Consider the following 20,872-nt stretch of genomic DNA (forward strand, 5'->3'; position numbering starts at 1 on the left):
GAAAGAGCCTTCCAACATGCAGATGTTGGGCATGAGCTGATCTGAATTCAAAGATGGATCTTGTCGAGAGGCAATGTGATTCACTGTATTTAGAGTCAAAGCACACAGGTTCATATCTCAGCTCTGCTACGTACATCACCTAAGGAAAGTCACCTCACTACACTGGGGTCCAGTTTTCTTGTCTGTAAAGTAAATAGCTTTTTTTCTGACATTGGGGTAGTAAAAAAAAAAAGTGATGGGTCTGGAGTCAGAAAACCCAACTTTGGGTCTGTGTCCTATCACCTACTTCTTTTGTAGTCTTAGGCAAGCAACTTTTCCTTTCTGTGCATCAGTTTCCTCTTCTGTAAAATGAGAGGGTTGGTCTCTAAATCTATAAACAAGCTATATACAGGATACATTGGAAATAATCTCGGAGGGAATATAATTAAGAAGGATTTCTTGCAGAAAATAGGACTTTAGCTGAGATTAGAAGGAAGTCAGGAAGCACAGAGGAGGAGAGAGAAAATTCTGGGGAGAAAGAAAAAGCAGTGAAAACATTCATAGTCATGAGGTTGCCTTGTGCCAGGCACAGTAAGGGGGTTGGAGTATCTTGACAGGAAATATTAGGAAGATCACGTTGACAGTCTGGTGAAGGAAGGGCTGGAATAGGGAGAGAGTTGAGTCAGGGAGACCAAGCAGCAGACTATGGGATCATCCAGGGATGAGATAATGAGAGCTTGCACTGGAGTGCTGTCAGTGTTAGAGGAGAGACAGGATTTACATGAGACATGTTACAAAGGCAGGAACAACACAACTTCAGAGCCAATCAGCTGGGGGGAGGGAGACAAAGGGAGGAGCTGAGGATGACTCTGAGGCTGCCATTCTAGAGCCAGTGGTGGTGCTCTCAACAGGAGGAAGGGAGGGTCTGCTCCAGGAGGAAATTCTCAAAGGGGTATATGACACTAAAAAGGTCAGCATCTCCTGGTTTTGATGGTCCCTGATGTCTCTCCCAACTCTGAAGCCAAAATCCAATAAACAGTCTCTAAGGTGCCTCCTCGCTCTAAAATGGCTACATCTCTAACCCAGCCACTTTCCTCTTTTTATAATTCCATACACTGGTAACAATTTGCCAGTCTCCTTTCTGCTCAGGTGGGAGTACTCAGGCAGGGCTCATTTAGAGTGAAGCCAACTGGATTTATAGGCAGAATCTGACTCCATGTAAATATGCTAGAACAGAATTTTTTTTAAATGGATATTTTTGAATGGGAAATAAGAGGGAGAAATTCATCAACAGAATGATGGGGGGAGGTGAAGTCCAGGACACTGAATTTCTTAGTGTTAAAAAATAAAAGGGGGAATTTCAGCCTGAGACCCATGAGTGGGACTAGCTCCTTGCTATCAGTGTGCTATGTTTGAATTGGATGGATCTTCTGAAACACCATTGGAAAAGCCAAGTATAGAGATAAAGACAGTGTGGCCCAGGAGAAAAAACTTATGTGTCAGGCAAGTCTCAGTTCTGACATTTACTACTTTGACCCTGAGTGAGTCACCCAAGTCCTCTGGGTCTCAATCTCCTCAGCTACAAAATGGAGGAGTGCTAACTCCCTCACAGTGTTGCATGGGAAATGGTTTAGGAACCACAAAGAAGTACATCAGTGTGTGTGTTTATTATTATTATCATCCTGCCTTGAGGAAAGCTTTAATACTGGACATTTATCCCATAGGGCCTAAGTGGAAACGTTGGCCCAAAGGGTGAGGATGGACCTGAAGGATTAAGAGGAACTGAGGTACAGTTGAATATTTTGAGTACATTCCTGAATTAAGTAATAAATGCTTATTGATAGATGGTATTTCTTCATGTGTTAGTTTTAAGACAAAATGAAAAATGTCAGTCCATTCTTTTTATATCCCCAGAAACCTACATTGTAGATCTGGTCCAAATCCTGACCTTGCCACTTACTATGTGATCCTGAATAAGTTATCCAATGTCTCTGGGCCTCAGTTTCTCTCAACTGTAAAATGAAGGAATTGAATTAGATGCATGATCCTATCACTGGTTTATAAAATGAGGGTATAAGGAAGGGAGATGAGATTGATTCTACCTTGGTACTTGTCTGCTGCATTTTAGGTCCCTCGATGAATGAATGAATGAATGAATGAATGAATGAATGAATAAGAGCTTATTCATCACCCACTATGTGCCAGGCTCTATATCTAGGTCTGGGGTTACAAATACAAGCATGCAATACAGTCCCTGCCTTCAAGGAACTAACATTCCAACAGAGAAAGATAATGCATAAAGGGGAAACGGGGGTCAGGGCAGGGATGTCAAAGGGAATGTTGACTAGAGTGATGGAAAATTGACTGACAGTTCATTTCCAGGAATAGTAGTATTGGTGAGCCCATATGGGACCTTCATGTAGAAAAGGAGACCCAACTTGACACTTAGTGGGTCATCAACTTTGACCAATTTCTCCTGTCTAGGGTTCCAGGCCCAGGTTTCTATAAAATAAAGGTCTCAAAATTAATTCAATTACAAATTTAACCATTTGGGGGTTGTTCAACCAACTCAATCCTATCATCCCTAGGAATGCCAGAATCTCCTTGGGGAAAAAGTTGATAGGGTCACATATAAGGAAATCATTTTTGTCATTATTGTTGTCACAATAATATAAATGCCTCTCAGAATATAATAATATATCGTCATAATAATATAAATGTTCTATCTCTCCCTATGTTTTAGTTGTTGCGCTGTTGCTTAGGAGCATGTTTAGGTTTCCTCTATTCTTGAAAAAACTAAACCCTCCCCCTTGACCTTGTCATTCCCTCAAGGTATTGATATCATCCTACCCCTTATTACCAAACTGATAGAAAAAGACTTGGCCACCTACCCTCACCTCTTCCTTATCACTCATTCCTTGTGTCCTTTCATTCTGACTTCTGAACCCACCATTCTCTTAAGTCTGCTCTCTCAAAGATGAGTTGCTGGAGCTAATGTCCCTTTCCCAAGCATTATCTTCCTTGGCCTCTCTGTAGCACTTGACAGTGCCGACCACCCTTCCCTCCTCAATTCTCTCTCCTTCACTGATGAAGTGTTCTCAACAATTAGAATTGTAGAAAAGTAGAATGAGCTGCTTTGGAAAGATAGAGGGTTTCCCCTCACTGGTGGTCTTCAGAGCAGAAAGGCGATTTTTGTTCATGCATGGGTTGGGTTCATGCATGGCCTTTGGGATTCTGATCCTGTAATTCCATGATACCTCTCTCTCCTTGTTCCCCAAACAGAATTATTTCTTGGTATCACTCACTGATTCCTCATCTTCCTCTCATTCCCTCAGTGTGGACATCCCCTCCTTTCTCTATCCTTTTCTCCCTCTAAATTTTCTTGCTGAATAATCTCACCTCCTTTCTTGCACTTAATTATCACCAATACTCAAGTGATTCCCAAATCTGATTATGTAACCCTCATCTCCTCCTCATGTTTCAGTCTTGCATTTCTGATTGCCTGATGGTTATCTCCACCTGGATATTTCACCATGGTCTCAAATCACACATGTCTGAAACTGGACCAATTATCTTCCTGCATAAATCTAACCTTCCTCCAGCTTCCCGATTTCTGTGAATGGGGCCACTGTCCTTAAGTGAGTCAGATGAGAAACCTGAAAGTTGCATTTGACCATTTCCTTCATCCTCTACATTTCTTACATTACCAGCCCCTGTTCATTTTACCTCCAGGATTTCTTCCACCTCACAGCAGAATCATGCATCACAGTATTTGATAAGTGAAAGGGAGCTCAGTTGTTATCTATTGTACCCCACCCCCAAAAGGAATCCCTATTATATCATACTGGATACATGGCCACTCAGCCTCTACATGAAGACCCCAAAGAGGGAAGACCTATCATCTTTCTTAAAGGAGGCCATTCCACTTTTGAACCATTCTAACTAATTCTTATGAAGTTTTCTCTGACATTAAGCCTAAATTGGCCTTTTTTACAACTTCTGCCCATTTTCCATGGTCCGGAACTTAGCACAGTACCTGGTGCATAGTAAGCATTTAACAAATACTTGTTGACTGTCTGGCTGTTTTCTCTGGCCAAACTATCTAATTCTTCTACACGATAGTCCTTCAAATATTGCCTTCTCTTATCCAGCCTAAACATATCCTGCTCCTTCAAATGGTGCTTATATATCATGAACTCGAGGCCTTTCACCATCTTCTGCATTCCCTGTGGCTTTACTCAATGGCCTTCTTAAACTGTGGCATCCACAACTGAATAGACTACTCCAGGGGATGCTTCATGGAGGAGACACTTTACCTTTGTGAACGCCACCCAACATTCAATCTTTAAGGATGCTTTTACCTTTGGCATATCAAGATGCCCTAGCAAGGCAGCCGTGACACAGATACCTTAATGGGAGACCGTCACTGGCTTGGGGTTTTATATGCTGGCTCATTTCTTTGAATTTGTCTGCACAGATGTTTGTCAAATGAATGGATGAGTTGCTTAATTGAACACTCCAGACCATTGTCTTTCAATGTCAGGACAATAAAGAAAAGGGCTGCTGGGTGGAGTTTTGTGGTGGGTTGGGGTGTGCTTTCTGAAGAATCAGGCAAGAAAATAAGCTTTTCACTTCTGCCCCTCACACTTTACTTGCTGAGAAGAATTATTCTTTGTGTTTTCTTTGTGTGTCAAATGGCATAACCAGGGACAAAGTGGAAACACTGGACAGAAGGGAGAAAAAGGAAGTCCTGGAAATAAAGGGCCTCAGGTAGGCAAGATGATGATGCACCAAGATCTGATTTTCCTTTCATTTACACATCATCCATTTTTAGGTAGTCAGGGCTCTAACTCTGCTCTCTTAGAACAGGAGGCTACATCTCCCCCTCAAGGTGTGGGAGGTGTAGCCCTGGTGGATTAGAGTGCTTTTTCTTAAGGTCATCAACACCCCTATGGTTGGCCACCAGTGATTAATATTCCAATTCTGTTAAACCATTTACAATGATTAGCTTTGGCAAAAGGATATTTACTTCACAGATATAATAACAGCAGAAATACACATTCCCAAAATACCTTGGGAACACATTCTCCTCTACACCAGTTCTGTCTCTGGGGAAAGCAGACTCAGATTTAAGCCAGCTCTGGTGCCACTGAGTTTGTGTCCAATTGCAGCATCACTTCTGGATGAGTCTGGGTCTTGGCTCCCAGCTCATGCTGCACTGAAGGTCATTCCTCACCTTGGACACTTGATGTTGGCCAGGGTTGGTGGGCCAACGAAACCCAAAAGAGACTCCCTTCTCAGCTCTCCTGACCTTTCAAAGCTGACTAGGCTGTAGCCAGACCTCCATTATTCACAAGCAGAACAGAGAGAGAAGTAAGAGCAGGGCCACAGACTCTTGGTTTCATACCCACTCTAGGTGCCAGGGCATCTGGGTCACTGCCCCTACCCAGAGGCCCTCAGCAGTTTATCACTCTTCTGGATGTCTGGAAAAGAGGCCACACCAAGAAACTGACCATAGCCAATGCTTTGAAAGCACCCCAATCCTAAGCTACACAAGTATTCGATAAGCCTCCTCTTTACCACACATGGAGTGGATTGGAACCAGGTGCAGAATGTCTGAACATGCTCTAAGGCATTTCCATGACACATTATCATGGCTTCCTGGAAACAGGCTCTTGGCTTCTTCCATAGGAGAATGAGATCACCTCTGTGCTGCCCCTAAACACCCTTCCCACTTCAGCATTGTAGCCCTGGGCTACAGGCCTTCTGGGGCACATTTAGTGTGCCTTCAGACAACATGAACCCGTTTAACCTTAGGCCAAGCAGAACAGGTAAAAATCTTACTACTTAATGTCAACCATTCCAAAGCCACATAGAAGAGGAGGCTTTAAAAAAAAAGTGTGTGTGTGTGTGTGTGTATGTATATGCGTATATATATATATATATATACACATACACATTTACATATATTATGTATGTATATGTGTGTATGTATATATACACACATATGTATTTATAGATACACATGCATAAATGTATACATACATACATGTATATACATACATATGTGTGTATATGTTTAAATGTATAGAGACACAGGGAGAGAGAGACAGAGAGATAGAGAGAGTCTGTTTGGCATTTCAGTTTATTCACACCATTGCCACCTACTCCAGTCATTAGCTGATTGAGAGTTAATTGTCCGTATGCTGGTTTATCTTGCTAAGATTCTATTGATACGGGTTAGAAATGGATGAGAACTGATCCCACTTTACAGATGTGTAAAAAGAGAAACATGCCATGTGTTGATTAACAGGCAGGATTAGAAAGCAGGCCTTCTTTCTCACCAGTGACAAGATCACATTCTTCCAAAGTTTCTGTTACCATCACTCTCCTTCCAGTTCCTTTTTTTGGCTCAGATGTCCATCCACGGTAGCAATTTTCCCTCATCAGGTCTTCTCATTAGGTGGAACCAGTTCTTTTTAAAGAAGGCTTGTAAGGGCTCACTTGGCATAGAAATATAATGAAGAAAAGCATTTCTAGTGGTGTTTCTAAAGCTTTATTTTTCACAAATATTCTGTATCTTGTCTACCTTTTCAGGGGCCTTCTGGACTAGCAGGGTCTAAAGGAAGTCCTGGAAAACCTGGAACCTTGGGAAGGAAGGTAAGTCTTATTTCTTTTATATTTGGAAGATGGTGTGGTTGCACACTGAGCTTGGAAAGACCTGAGTTTGAATGATGATCTTTACTGTGTGACCCTGGGCAAGTCACCTTTTCTCAAGCCTCGGTTTCATCATCCATAAACTAGGGAAGAGACTAAGACCTACCTCACAGAGTTATTATAAGAATCAATTTATAGGTAAGGAAACTCAAGTTGAGAGAGTGACTCTCTTGGATGACCAGACTGGTTAGGGGCAGAGTTGGGACTAGACGGCCAGGTCTCCCCTTTCCATGAGGTCATGTTTCTTCTGAAGTAACAGTATGGGTTCCAAGAAGCTTTTCCTGGGATTACCAAATTCTCTTTTTCCTTCTGTTTTTGTTTTAATACTCAGAGCAGCAATATTTATGTATTAAAAGGGACTGATACATATGCCCTGTAGGGTGTTACAGAGAAATTGTTCTGGTCCAATACTAGCTAGAGAGCCCTTTGTCCTGCACCAAGTGCCTATGGGCACTTGTCCTCAGGGCCTCAGGTGAACCCTCATCTGGAAGCCAGGTCACTTTTTATCAGACTCTCACTCTTCTCATTTGATGCCATAGGGAGAACCTGGAATTGCAGGTGATAAAGGAACCATGGGGCCAGCTGGATCACGTGGAATGCAGGTTTGAATCTTTCTTGTCAGCAATCTTCTACTCTGGAATGGGAAGGAGACGGGACCTAACAGAGAGAGTCTGTGCTCCTTGGGGACTCTGAGTTCACTGAAGATCAGATGAATTTATTTACATGGATTCTTAATCTGGAGTCTATGAACTTATTTTTGGAAATACTTTGAAAATTACATTTTTAATCTCATTGGTTTCCTCTGCGTTCCTATGTATTTTATTTGATTTATTTACCCACATTTTTCTGAGGAGGGGTCAATAGGCTTGACTATACAGCCAAAGGGGTCCATGACACATAAAAGGTTCAGAATCCTTACTTGGGGCTTCTACAAGTCATACTGTTTTTGCTCATAACTAGACCTGCTTTTCAGTAGAAAATAAAGGATTGCTTTTTCCTTCCCTTATCCAACCAGAGATCAAAAGGACAATAGAAAGGAGATGGACAGGTCTGGGGAAGGAAAGACGAGTCTTTCTTTAGGCCTGATTCTCCCACAATTAGCTGTCTCAAAGAGGAATGGTCTGCCTGGAGGAGTGATGGGTTTCTTGGAGGTCTTCACACAGAGGCTGGATGACCTTTGTTGGGTGTGTTCTAGGGGCACTTTCTTTTCATGTGTGCACGGGACTCAATGGTCCTTAAGGTGTCTTTCATTTCTCTAAATCTGTGATCAGGACTGGCTTATCAGGCAAAAATATAAGGAGAGATACTGAGTTAGTTTTGGGGATGAAAAGTTGGAAATATACAAGGACTCTGAATGCTTGCCAGGGCATCTTAGTCTCCTCTCTTTTCTGCATTTGGAGCAGCTTTTATCATGGCAAAAAACACAAGTCTCGACTAGAGAGGGAGAAATTTCCCTGGTTGTATCCTTCCTTTTGGTATCCTGGAGCAAATCTGTAATCTCCAAGGAGGTAGCTGTGCCATATAGCTATCCTGGATGATCCCCTTCATTATTTTCTCCAACCCTTTCTCCTTAGCGGTGGTCCTGAGTTGCCTGAGCAGGTCCTTGGAGGATTACTCCAAAGAAACTCTTCTGATTCCAAGTTAACTTGGCTAAGAACCGCTCCTACTAGGGTCTCCTTCTCCTGGTCAGGCATATCTGCATGTGAGATGTTAGAAACAGTTTATGCAGCAAATTTGAAATTCACTCCTATATTCACAGGGAGACTTGGGCATTCCAGGCTATGGCCGCCAGGGAAGGAAAGGAGCAAAGGTAATTATTAAAAGATTTGCAGCTTTTCTCATTTGGTGAATCAAAAACCACATGTGTACAGATTCACTGAGTAATGATCAGCCTGCACTTGTTTATTCTTTTTCTGTCTTGCAAATTACAGGGTCCAACAGGATACACAGGAGACCGTGGGAACCAGGTACCTAGAGCATCACTTAAATTGCAATTACTATCATGGGAAACATCTATTTATCTATTTGTGTATGCAGATTAGCCTTGAGGGCAGAAGGGAAGGACAGATAACCAGAGGTACTTCTCCTTAGATGTCTAGTGGAAAATAGCAGAAGATAGTCCTGGGTATCTAGTGGTGAACATTGTTTTCTAGGTAGGAAAAGGTTTTCTCAAATTTACATTTTCCTTTGTCACACACCTTTCCAGACTTATTTCATATTACTACCTTTTATGCACCCTTTATGCTGATAAAAATTGACTATCTATTTCCCCCAAATGCATTTCTTTCTCATCTACTTCTCCCAGAAAAGACCTTAGCCTAAAAAGGCCAAAGTCTCCCACTTGTATGTATGTGCCTTATTTTACAGATAAGTATATTGAAACTGAAAGAGTGACTTGCCTTGGCTCACTCAGCTAGTAAATCTCACAGGTAGGATCTGAACTCAGGTATTCCTGACTCTAAGTCTACTTGTAGTGGAGAAGGAAAGTAATGGCAGGGAACATTTCACCAGTGAACCCACACATATATGCACACAATCTATGGTCATACTACCACCATAGTCCTTGGAACCCAGAGCCACCTTGGTGCCACTATGAGGGATCAAAGGAGAACTTTAGTGGAAGATTTAGAAGATAATTTTTTCTTCAATAAATTTTCCATGGCATTTCTTTTGTCTCTACTAATCCATCCTTGGGCAACTAGGTGGTACAGTAGATAGAGTGCTGGGCCTGGAGTCAGAAAGATTCATCTTCCTGAGTTCAAATCTGGCCTCAGACTCTTCTTAATTATCTGTGTCACCCTGAGCAAGTCACTTCACCCTGCTTGCTTCAGTTTCTCATCTTTAAATGAGCTAGAGAAAGAAATGGCAAATCATTCCCCTGTCTTTGCCAAGAAAACCACAAAAAAGGGTCATGAAGAGTTGGACAGAACTCAGTGAAAAATACCTTGATGTTGGGAAAGAAAGAAGGCAAAAGTAAAGGGAGATGGTAAAGGATGAAATGGTATCATGATAGATATCACATACAGATGGTATCATGGAACATCAATCAGGATCTTGGACAGACTTCAAGAGAGAATGGAGGACAGAAGGACCTGGCATATTGTGGTCCATGGGGTCATGAAGAGTTGGACTCAACAGGACAACAAAAATGGATGGGGTGGAATGTTAATATCAATAGGCAAAAATACCAGCATTTAAGGATAAGTAGAATTATGATAATAGTTAGCTATTATATAATGCCTTGAGGCTTACAAAGGGCTTTGTAAATATCATCTCATTTTATCTTCACAACCACCCTGGGAGGAAAGATGACAAAATGGAGGTCAAGAGGGTTAAGCGATCTGCACAGAGTAACCCAGTCAGTAAATGTCAGAAACTTTCCGTATGCCATACAACAAGTGTTTTCAGCCTCAAAAGAATCAAATGCTGAAGAATCTCATTGAGGAGGTTATTAATTACCCTAAATTGAAAACTGAAAGAAGGCGAGGTGATAAGGAGAGCAACTGGCCATTTGGGGAACCTTGGGGACTATCCCCTCCAATAAATCACCTATCAGAAGAAGAACTCTAAGCAACCAGAAGAGTTACACCCACACCCAAGGAGGAAGTACTTCACCTCAATCAATATTCACGCTCTGGTCATCTTATTTGATTATTGAAGTATTGTTATAATTGTAAAGCTTAAAAAGCAAGAGCTTGAATAATGACTATCTCTTTCAACTATTCAACCAACTAGGATTTATTAAACGCCTACTATGTGCTGAGTTACTTGCAAAGCATTATGCAAATGTCAATTTTTGTTATTATTATTAGATATTGTTTATTTTCCTAAGTCTTAGTGTGGATAGTTTCAATACTTCAGTCTTACTATGTCTGGTTTGCTAGGGTAATGTTGGTGACCCAGGAATTCCAGGGGAACCTGGACCTAAAGGATTCAGAGGACTCACGGTAAGTAGGCTAACTTCCCTGGGATACTGGTTTCTTCTTTATTTTTTAATAAAATAACTCTGGCTGCTACATTTAAAGAATAGTTTAGATTGCTCATGATTCCTTAGGGCAGCTAAACCGTTATGAAGTAGCTGAATAACCTTGGATACGTCATTCAATTTCCCTAGGTCTTAGTTCATTCATATGTATAGATTTGGTTTGGACTAAATGATCTCTGAAGGCTTTTCTAGCTCATGAATCTATGCAATGTTGAAGTGGTAAATCTTTGAGGTTTGTTTTTTTTAAATAATGCTAATTTTCTCAACTATTTCTTAGCTTATATTAAGGTCCAGAACATAAAGTTGCCTGTAGTGGTGGTTAGAAAACCTCTCTCTGACAAGGGAGGCTCAGCTAATCTAACTATGAAGACAGCAAAAGTCGACCAGACTATCCTCATCCTAAAGCTGTTCATCTATGTCTAAGACTGATTTTAAGCCCTTGGACTCAGACAACAATCCACGTAACATACAGGAAATTCCTTTTAACTTGCATTGAATCCCTGATTGGGATCCTGTATCTTCCAAGCCATTTTGGGGCCTCTGTTAGAAAACAAACAGACAAACACAGGGGTTACGTGGAAGCTGAGGTACTTCCAAAATCTCTCTTGATTAACATTCAAATGAAGCTAGACATCAGAACAAAATTTAGGTGTAAAAGCTAAGGTCATCTTCCAGTATCCCATGCCTGCCCCTCCACACACACACACACACACACACACACACACACACACACACACATTCCTGCCTTTATTAAATCATGTGTGTGTGCTTATGTGTATAATGTGTGTGTGTATATCTGCCAACAACAAAATTCTTGACTTTTGTACCATACTCTGAATGTTGTCTCCTTACACATGATCTATCTGAATAGAAGGGAAGCTGCCTTCTTTCCTCCTCCATCTTTTTTTTAAGAGTTTTCTGATGAGTCTACTCTCCTTAACCCAAGGTCATTTGATGAGGTCAGGCACTTATTCATTTTCAGGAAGAATGTTCTTCCAATAAGAAAAGCAGAGAGATAAAAGGTGCATTTTCATTCCTATATGTGAATTCAGTCATGGGCATCATTCTTAGAATGAAAAGGTTGGCAGCAGCCAGGTGTTTTCCACTTGACTGGATAGATTTCATTAGTGCCCAAGTCCATCATCTTGAGCCGTGTAAGTGGCTGACCTTTCCAATTCCCTCCCTATGTTGATGACTGATGCTTTTTCTTCATTTTTTTTCAGGTTGGAGGTTTTATATTATGTCTCATCATATGATAGATAGATTGTTTACCTTGTTCACTTCATCTCCTTAAAAAAAATTTATGTGGTAAATGTGCAGCCAAAAACACGTTGCTTTATGATCAGTCAGGGAAACCTAAAACAGGAACAAGGATGTTTGGTTTTGTATAGCTACCTGCTTTCTGAATGAGCACTTTATTTGCCCTGAAAAAACTGTGACTTGTGTTTATGAAGTCTTATTGAAACTTATTGAAACTGAGTTATCACACTGATAACATTTTCATATACATAAGTAAATAACCGGAAATTAATAAATACCTTCAAATTATTCTTTAATATTTCCTTATATATTCTACAATATATATTCTATATAACTATATATTCTATAATATTTTCTTATATATCTTCTGGATCTTTTTATTTATATCAAGCCACATGAGTTGATGACATTTGTAACATGTTCTCATCTATAGTTTGGCCTGGGTCCAAAGGGTGAAATTGGTTTTCCTGGTGCTCCAGGACCTGCAGGGCCAAGGGTAAGTATATTCATTGCTCATAAACTATGTCATTCAAACTCCCTCACAAAGCTGGGATGCTACAACACTTGACATTACCATTCCTTTGCCTCTGTAAAGAAACAGTGGGGGCCCCTGGGAGAAGACTCACTTACTTTACTTTTTTTTCCTGGTCAAAGAGAATAGGAAAAGGAATGAGAAAAGGTCCAGGATTTCTTGAGATCAGTGAGTACTCACTACCTCCAGGAAGCCTTCTTTCATTAATTTCATCTAGGTTCTAAGCATCCCTTAACGTCTGGATCTCCTGGCACCTGCTGACTCTGGGCTGTTTGCTCTCTGATTTGCTTGACTTTCTTGTCTAAAATTAGCCCATGATAAAAACAAAATAGATGTTTATGTCCAACTTGCAAAATTGTGAAAGCAACCCCCTTCTCTAATTTTACCTCTTGCTTTGTGATATGCCCACCCTTCCATTTCCATTCCAGTCCAGTTTTGGGTACTCCTCTGTCATTGCGACTTGGACTGTTTCAGCTTGTTTCTTGAATATTGTTCCATTCAAGCATTGCCTCGTTTGGACCAATGCTGCTAAGCCAAGCAGAAGCTTCTTCTCACTTCAGAGCATCATATGTAGTACGTGTGGTGAGCCACAGCAGGCAGGCTGGAGAGGGGCGGCGTTGAACTAAATAATCCAAAATGCCCTGTGTGGACAAAGCCTTGCTGATCCAAAGTCCCGATACAGCTTGTGCTAGCTAATGTTCATTCATTTAGCAAATACTTAATATGGGAGGGACAGTGTGGTACAGTGGAAAGAGTACTAGGTGAGTTCTAATCCTAACTCTGTCACCTCCTAACTGGATGATGCCAGGCATCTCTGAGCCTGAGCTTCCTCCTTATGAGATTCAAGGGTCTCTAAAGTCCTTCTGGCTCCAAATCTATGATCCTAGGACCTCTCTGAGTTTGAATTTCATCACCTGTAAAATGGGGAAGGGAGTGCAGGGGCAGGGTGACTAGATGATTTCTCATATCCCATCCATCTCTAAATCTTTCATTTAGTATCAACCATGCACAAGGCATTGGACTGGGTCCTCTGAGATGTCTAATTGTTGGTCAAAATTAAGAATGCATTATCCCCTTTGGTTGCATAGTTAAAGTTTAAGAATTTGTACAAATTAATCTTGTACACACATCAATAACCTGCTTCCTGCTTTTCCAGGGTCCTAAAGGCATGAAGGGACAGCCTCTAAGTTCGGTATGTATACCTCTCATCTGGCATTTTCTCTCCAACCCTTCTATCCAGACATGAGCAATACCCATGATAGCTCTGTATGCTCATTGCCCCCCTTTCTTGTCTTTTAGGAATGTGAGCTTATTCGTTTCCTGAGAGACCATAGTCGTGAGTATTCTGGTTTCACAAATGAGACCAAAGTATCAATTCTTAGCCCATAGGCACATGGAAGTCAGTAGGGCTCAAAATACACCTGGCCTACTCATCATATTTGGACATGTTATAGATGGCAGGAAGAAGAGAGAGCTGATCATTAACTGATGCAATCACCATCCAAAAAGCATCTCCATAGGCTACAACAATGAGCCAAATCTAACCATATCAGATTTAGCTGGGTGGTGCAGTGGACAGACTGCAGGGCCTGGTGTCAGGAAGACCTGAGAAATGATGAGTTACATTCAAACATAATGTAGTATTCAGATTCTTAGCAGCTCATTTATGACAGAACTGTGCACATGCTAACCTGATTGATATTAGGATATTTTGTTCGTGGAAAGGCAGCATGGTGTGGGAGATAGAGGAAAGAAGTCAAAAGTCTTGATTCTGGGTGATAGATAGTAGGTTGTGTGTTGTGACCACTTAACCTCTCATGGCCTCTAGGACATGCTTTATGACTATAAGGTTCACACAAGTTACCAATATGTATCAGAAGAGTTTCCACACCAGAAGTTCCCTGAATGGATGAAGTCTAAGGTTCAGACAAAAAGGAAGGAAGGACAGAAGGAAGGAAGGAAGGAAGGAAGGAAGGAAGGAAGGAAGGAAGGAAGGAAGGAAGGAAGGAAGGAAGGAAGGAAGGAAGAATACTCATATTAAACTCTGAAGGGACTTCTAGTTTTGGTCTTTGTACACCTAGCACAGTGGATTGTACATAGTATCTTTATCAAGATAAACGTTCGTTGAATTTACAGCTATGTCCCAATTAGTGTGAATAAGGAATCTCATGAAGTGTTTGCATATATTCAAATTTGCATCATTTGAGATTATAATTATATAAAAGATGGCCATGAGTCCCAGCTGAATGGAAGTATGCAATGAGAATTCAAATAATGTGATCAATAATGTGTCAATCGATCAATAATCAAATAATGTGAAATAATGGGATGCATTATTCTCACTAATTGGGACCTAGTTGTAATTGAATGTGACACATGGAAAGAAGGCCTGCTGGGGACTGTATAATGGCTTTTGTAAAATCTGAATGTTTCTCAATTCTCAAAAAATTAACAAAATAAACGGGAAAATAACTAGGTCAAGTTTTTCTGTATGCTTTTTCAACTGTATCTCTTGTTTTATCTTAGACTTTAAAAAGCAAATCTGATGTGTAAAGGATGGAAATAACCCTGGGGAAGGTTCCTCATTTCTGCAGGATGGGAATAAAACTCCACCACACAAAGGGAGCTTGGGGCCAAACACAAGCTCATTTGGAATTCCCTGAGGCTCTTCCAGAGAGTTGAAGTTGTCGGAATATTCTTTGGGGAAGACAATTAGATGACAGATTTCAGTCCTGTAGTCCAGCCTTGGTCTCAAAAGGCCAATATGTGTAGTGTGGAATCACATGAACGGAATTCTAGAGACCTTGTCACTAAATCAGAAGTTTAGGGTTGTGCTTAAAAGATGAATGGATGTTCTTCAGTTTTCAGCACAAGATCCTGTGAAAACACTTTCAGCCATAGTTTATAAGAAAGTGAGAAAAATTAATTTGAATTTCAGAGAGAGGCTGGGCTCATTTTAAATCTCATCTTGGTTTTCTTGTATCTAAAAAGTAGGGTCATGTAGAGCTAGAAAAAATGTAATAGTAAAATTTGGCTTTAATCATTTTTCTTAAATATTTTATTCTAAAATTATTAATATGTTAATCCTCTCTCTCATTTTTTACAGCTTGTTGGGAAGGTAAGTTTTCATTATTATTCTTTGTTTTTTATTGAAATAGTTATTGCATTGCCAAATCTAATCATTTTTTTCCCTCTCTAACATTTCACTTCCTCTCTCTACTCATATGATCACCGCCAGGTCTTCATTCTCTCACATCTGGACTGTTGCAAAGGCCTCCTAATTGACCTGCCCATCTCAAGTTTCTCACCATGCTTGGTCCATCCCACACGCAACAGTTGAAATAATTTTCTTAAAGCACAGCTCTAACCATGTTACTCCACCATCCAGTAAACCCCAGATTGCTTTTGGGATCATATGTGAACTTTTCTTTTTGGGTTCTAAAGCTTTTCACAAGTTCCTGTTCTTTGCAATCCCTTTAGACTGACCTTCCAGATTAAAGGTTCTTAACTTAAGATTTGAGAAACTGGGTTTTAAAGAAATATTTTCATAGTTATATTTCAATATAATTGGCTTTCTTTGTAATCCTATGTATTTTACTTTATACTTTTAAAAACATTATTCTGAGGAGATCCGTCTGCTTTGCCAGACTTCCAGAGGAGTCTGTGCCTTCAAAAAGTAGAGAACTCCTGGTCTAGCATGGCATTTCTATCTCCCTGCTTTACCCTGATTTGTCCTTGTACCTGAAATGTGCTGCCCCCTCACCTTCGCCTCCATGAGTGGCTTCTTTCCTTCAAAACTCAGTTCAAGTGAATGAAGTTTTCTTAATCCTCAAAGCTGCTGGTATTGCCCCCTCCAAATTAACCTGGTATTGGCTTTCTATATGTTTTGCACACACTTATGTATGTACATATATATATATATATGCACACATACACACATATATATGTGTGTGTACATATATATACACATATGTGTGTGTACATATACATACACACATAGATATGTGTATGTGCATATATGTGTCTCTGTGTACACACACACACGCACACATACACATACACACACACAGATTTTTCCTCTGATAGAATGTAAGCTTCTTCAGGATAGGAAATATTTCATTTTCAATCACATGGTTGATGCCAATGACTGGGTATCCTTTTAGTTTTACACCCATACAGCTGTTCCTGGTACTAAATCCTATGGTGTTGTTTTTGTGTGGGGAGGAAGTCCGACTCCTCAGTCTTATGCTGGTTTGATGGAACCTCATGCCTCAGAGCTCCTCTTTAGTCTAACCTGACCCTGACTGAGAATTCCTTTTACAGTATCCCCAAGAGGCTTCAAGGACCACAAGCAAAAAGGAATCTCATAAAGGAATGGCACAGTTCATACATCACTGAATTTGGAATCAACAAGACATGGGTTCAGCTCCCATCAAGGACACTTAGTTTTCTGTGTGACTCTGAAAAAAAATCACTTTGGGAACCTCAGTTTCCCCATCTGTAAAATAAGAATAATTAATAACAGCAACCTCTCAGAGTCAATATAAGAACCAAATGGGATGCACAAATACACACACACCCGTGCACAGATACATATATGTGTGTGTTTATGTATGTACGTATATATGTATGAAGAGCTTTGCAAACCTTAAAGTTCCAAGTAATCCATGTAATATTATTGTTACCTCCAATGGTGGCTCATTACTCATGGGGACCTCGCTGATTATTAGCCAGGTTTTCCAGCTTGCGTGCGTACATAGTTTGTCTGCGTCTTTCATCCTTCTCTCTAAAATTTAATCACCACTGGCAGCTTTGCTCCTTGGCTGCCCAGGCTGACTTGATATCATGGTGGAACATGAGCCCTGCCATTCCTAATGTCCATTCTAGAGCCTCACAGCCCTGGACAGTGCACACCAGCCTGACCTGTTTACTGCTGTTTCAGAGAACAGCTGCTGTTGTGTGATTGTTATTCAGTCAGCCCCATTTGGGGTTTTCTAGGCAAAGATCCTGGAGTGGTTTGCGATTTCCTTCTCCATCAGTCTAGAGCAGCTGCTACCCCATTGCCTAATGTTGCCTTCAGGGAGTCCTTCCAGCGGTGCTGGTTCTTTCCACTTGTCCCTTGGTCCGCACGCTTCAGCCTGTCTGGGATAACCATGAGTGCCTCCTGCTGGTCTGTGGACTGTTTGACCACCTCATAGGACCAGGCTTGGGCTTCCCAGGGAAGCTGCTGCCTTACCACTTGTTCCTCATACGTGGTGCACAGATGGCCCTAGGGAAACGGTTCAAAAGCTGGTTCTGTCATCTGGGGCAGACCCCAGACCTTCCAGAGCCCTGAGAAAGTTAGCATGTTCCTGCTCTCTTAACTTGGCCCAAAGCTTAATTCTAACATCTGTGTCTCCTACAGGACGCATCTGCTTTCTTGATGTGATTCCCAAGCACCTCACAGTAGCATTTTTTCCTGCACTTATTACCCAAAAATGAGAGAAAACAACATTAATTTTACTTTTCCTATTGTACTCATGAGACTTTCCTTTTGGTGTTTTTTCAGCTAATCCTCGTTCCCCCAAACCCATTAAATCAACTTGGATTTTCTTGTTTTCCTGACTTTACCAATAGGAGCCAATCTGTCTTTCTCATAACCACACTGCAATTTCTTGAGGAGAGTTATCATCCCAGCCCCTATTCCAAAGATTGTCTTCTCCAGACTGAATATCAATCACTCAATTATACATGTATTTACTATGTTCCAGGCACTGTGCTAAGCACTGGGGATACAAAAAGAGGCAAAAGACAGTCCTTGCTTCTGTAGAATTCACAGTCTAATGGGGAAGGCAACATGCAAACCAATGTATACAAAACAAGCTACATATAGGAAAAACAGGAAATAATCATCAGAGCAGTTGGGGAAGGCTTCCTGTAGAAAGTGGGATTTCAGCTGGGACTTAAAGGAAGCCAGGGAAGTCTGTAGGCAGAGAGGAGGAGGGAGAGCGTTCCAGGCATGGGGGAAGACAACCAGAGAGAATACCCAGAGTCAAGAGATGGAGGGTCTTGTTCATAGAACAGAAGGCCACTCAGTATCTCTAGACCAAAGAGGATGTGCAGAGGAGGAGGATATAAAAAGGCTGGAAAAGTAGGAGGGCTTTGAATGCTAAACAGAGCAATTTGTATTTGATCCTTGAGGCAATAGGGAGTCACCGGAATTTATTGAGTAGAGGGTGGGGATGACATGATCAGACCTGAACTTTAAAGGTGGAGAGGGGTGGGTTTAGAGGAAAAGATAATGAGTTCAATTCCTTCAGCCAATTCTCTTTTGCCAAGAACTCAAGGTCTTTCCCTAATATAGGGGTGCTCTCCGGATGATCAATTACCTTTTTAAAATGAGACACCTAGAAATGAACGCAATCCTCCTTATGATGTCTGACCAGGACAAAGTACAGAGAATCTAGTCCGCTACCTAGCTTTGGATACTATACCTCTATAAAAGCAGAATAGGAAGATATTGGCTCTTGACTCATATTGAACTTTCAATCCACTAAAACCCCCAGGTATTTTTTCAGACTGCTACGTAGCAATGCTTCCCTTATATCTGTTAAGTTAATTTTTAAAAATCTAAATGCAAGAGTTTCCATTTTTCCTAATATATTCATCTGTTTAGATTTGAGCTTTAGAACTTTAAGGGAATATTGCCTTCATTCACATACAAAAACAACACTGTTAGCAACAGCATCTGCTACCAGTAACAGCAGTATGGGCATAATGCCAGAAGGACACCTAGTCACTGGCATTAATGAATCAGTCAATTAATCATCAACATTGTCAGAATCTTTTTAAATCTTGACTCTGCCATCCAGTGTGTCAGGCAGCCCTCCAAACTGTGTTGTCTGAAAATTTGATGACCATGCCATCTATTCTTTATCCAAGTCATTGATAAAAATGTTCAACAGCATTGGGCCAAACCCAGGGCACCAAGAGAGCCTCCTTGCAAGTGGGAACTGAGCCATTAATGACTCCTCTTGGAGTCCAAGCATTTAACCACTTTCTGAATCTGCCTAAATGTGTTATCACCTAGCCATTCCTAGTGCTCCTGTGCACCTGAATAACAGGAGAGAGTTGGTCAAATGCTTTGCTTAAATTTAGATGAATTGTAGCTATGCCATCCCACAATCTAACAGTCTGGTAAGTCTGTCAAAAATGGAAATTAAGGTTAGTCTGGCATAACCTGTTCTCGATGAACTTCCAGATGTTCACTCTTCTCCCTTTAATTCAGTATCATATTTTTGCCAAGAAGTGAAGGCAAGCTCACTGGCATATACTTCTAAGTACCCTGCTTTTACCCTCCTCAACAACTGTAGCAGATTTCCTCCTACTCACAATCTTCACTGATATTCACGACCAGTTCTTTCAGTTCTTGTTCATCTGGGTCTGATGACTTGAACTCATCCAAGACAGCTAGTTTCTTCCTTACTATTTTCCTCTTTGTCTTGGGTTTTCACTCCCTAATCCAAATTAGTCCACCAAAAAAATTAATTGACTTTTTTTGGTTATTATTATTGGGGGTACTAAGACTTTAAGTGTGGAACTGGAGACAGAAGTAATGTTCCTCTAGCTATCTTTTTGGTAATCATTGGTTTTTATACTCTCCATTTGAATCTATGTAATTTATATAAATATTGTGCTAAGATTTGGAGGGATGAAGGATTGCAAATGCCCTAGGAAATTGAGGTGGTTTTTCTCAGATCACATCTGGAATAGCTTGTTCAGTCCTGGTACATTTTATGCAGGATGATGATAAACTGGAGAGCATCCAGGCAAGAATGGAGATAACAAAGGCACTAGAAAGCAGGCCATATATTCTGGGATGGGCCAGATATGTCACTTCCCTGGTACTTTCATTTCGATATTGGGACAAAATGAGATACTCCAATTAACAATCGGAGATTTAGATAGCTGTCTCAGGAGCACATTCAGCAGGGACACATTGAAGACACTTCAAGTCTGTTCAGTTGAACAAAGGTCCCCTTCCTTCATTATCCATTGTCATCCACCAGCCTGACCTCCAAGAGGTCCCTGATACACCTCATGGCTACTTTATTCTTAGATAAGGAGGCAGCCTTTAGTCTTTTAGACTCAAGTCTTTAGATCTAGTCTTTAGATCTGAGCCTTTAGTCCCCGGAACTGACTCAGTCTCAAGTCATGTCTCAATAGCTTTTAAGGAAAAACTAATCTAACCTGCATGGTAGGGATGGGAGGGAAGGTTAAGATATTGCTCCTACCACACCATATGGTGATCTGTTGAAGGAAATAAGGAGATTTAGCTTAGAAAAAGGAAGACTTAGAGGTCTTTGAAGGGCTGTCAAGTCGTAAAGGGATTTCATTTATTTGCTCAGCCAGAGGGCAAA

At 40.9% G+C, this 20,872-nt stretch overlaps 1 protein-coding gene across 1 annotated transcript in view; it reads left to right on the top strand.

The window, feature by feature from the left end:
• The window catches only part of COL6A5 (collagen type VI alpha 5 chain), a 116,893-nt gene that overhangs the window by 65,837 nt on the left and 30,184 nt on the right, over positions 1-20,872 (top strand). Inside the window, exons 22-32 of the mRNA XM_072651298.1 lie at positions 1,704-1,766; positions 4,687-4,749; positions 6,577-6,639; positions 7,236-7,298; positions 8,456-8,506; positions 8,628-8,663; positions 10,581-10,643; positions 12,375-12,437; positions 13,630-13,665; positions 13,773-13,809; positions 15,580-15,591. Coding sequence (XP_072507399.1) covers positions 1,704-1,766; positions 4,687-4,749; positions 6,577-6,639; positions 7,236-7,298; positions 8,456-8,506; positions 8,628-8,663; positions 10,581-10,643; positions 12,375-12,437; positions 13,630-13,665; positions 13,773-13,809; positions 15,580-15,591 — 550 coding nt within the window. The remainder of the gene's footprint in view (positions 1-1,703; positions 1,767-4,686; positions 4,750-6,576; positions 6,640-7,235; positions 7,299-8,455; positions 8,507-8,627; positions 8,664-10,580; positions 10,644-12,374; positions 12,438-13,629; positions 13,666-13,772; positions 13,810-15,579; positions 15,592-20,872) is intronic.

The sequence above is a fragment of the Notamacropus eugenii genome, chromosome 3 (genome assembly GCF_028372415.1).
Source record: "Notamacropus eugenii isolate mMacEug1 chromosome 3, mMacEug1.pri_v2, whole genome shotgun sequence".
NCBI lineage: Eukaryota > Metazoa > Chordata > Mammalia > Diprotodontia > Macropodidae > Notamacropus > Notamacropus eugenii.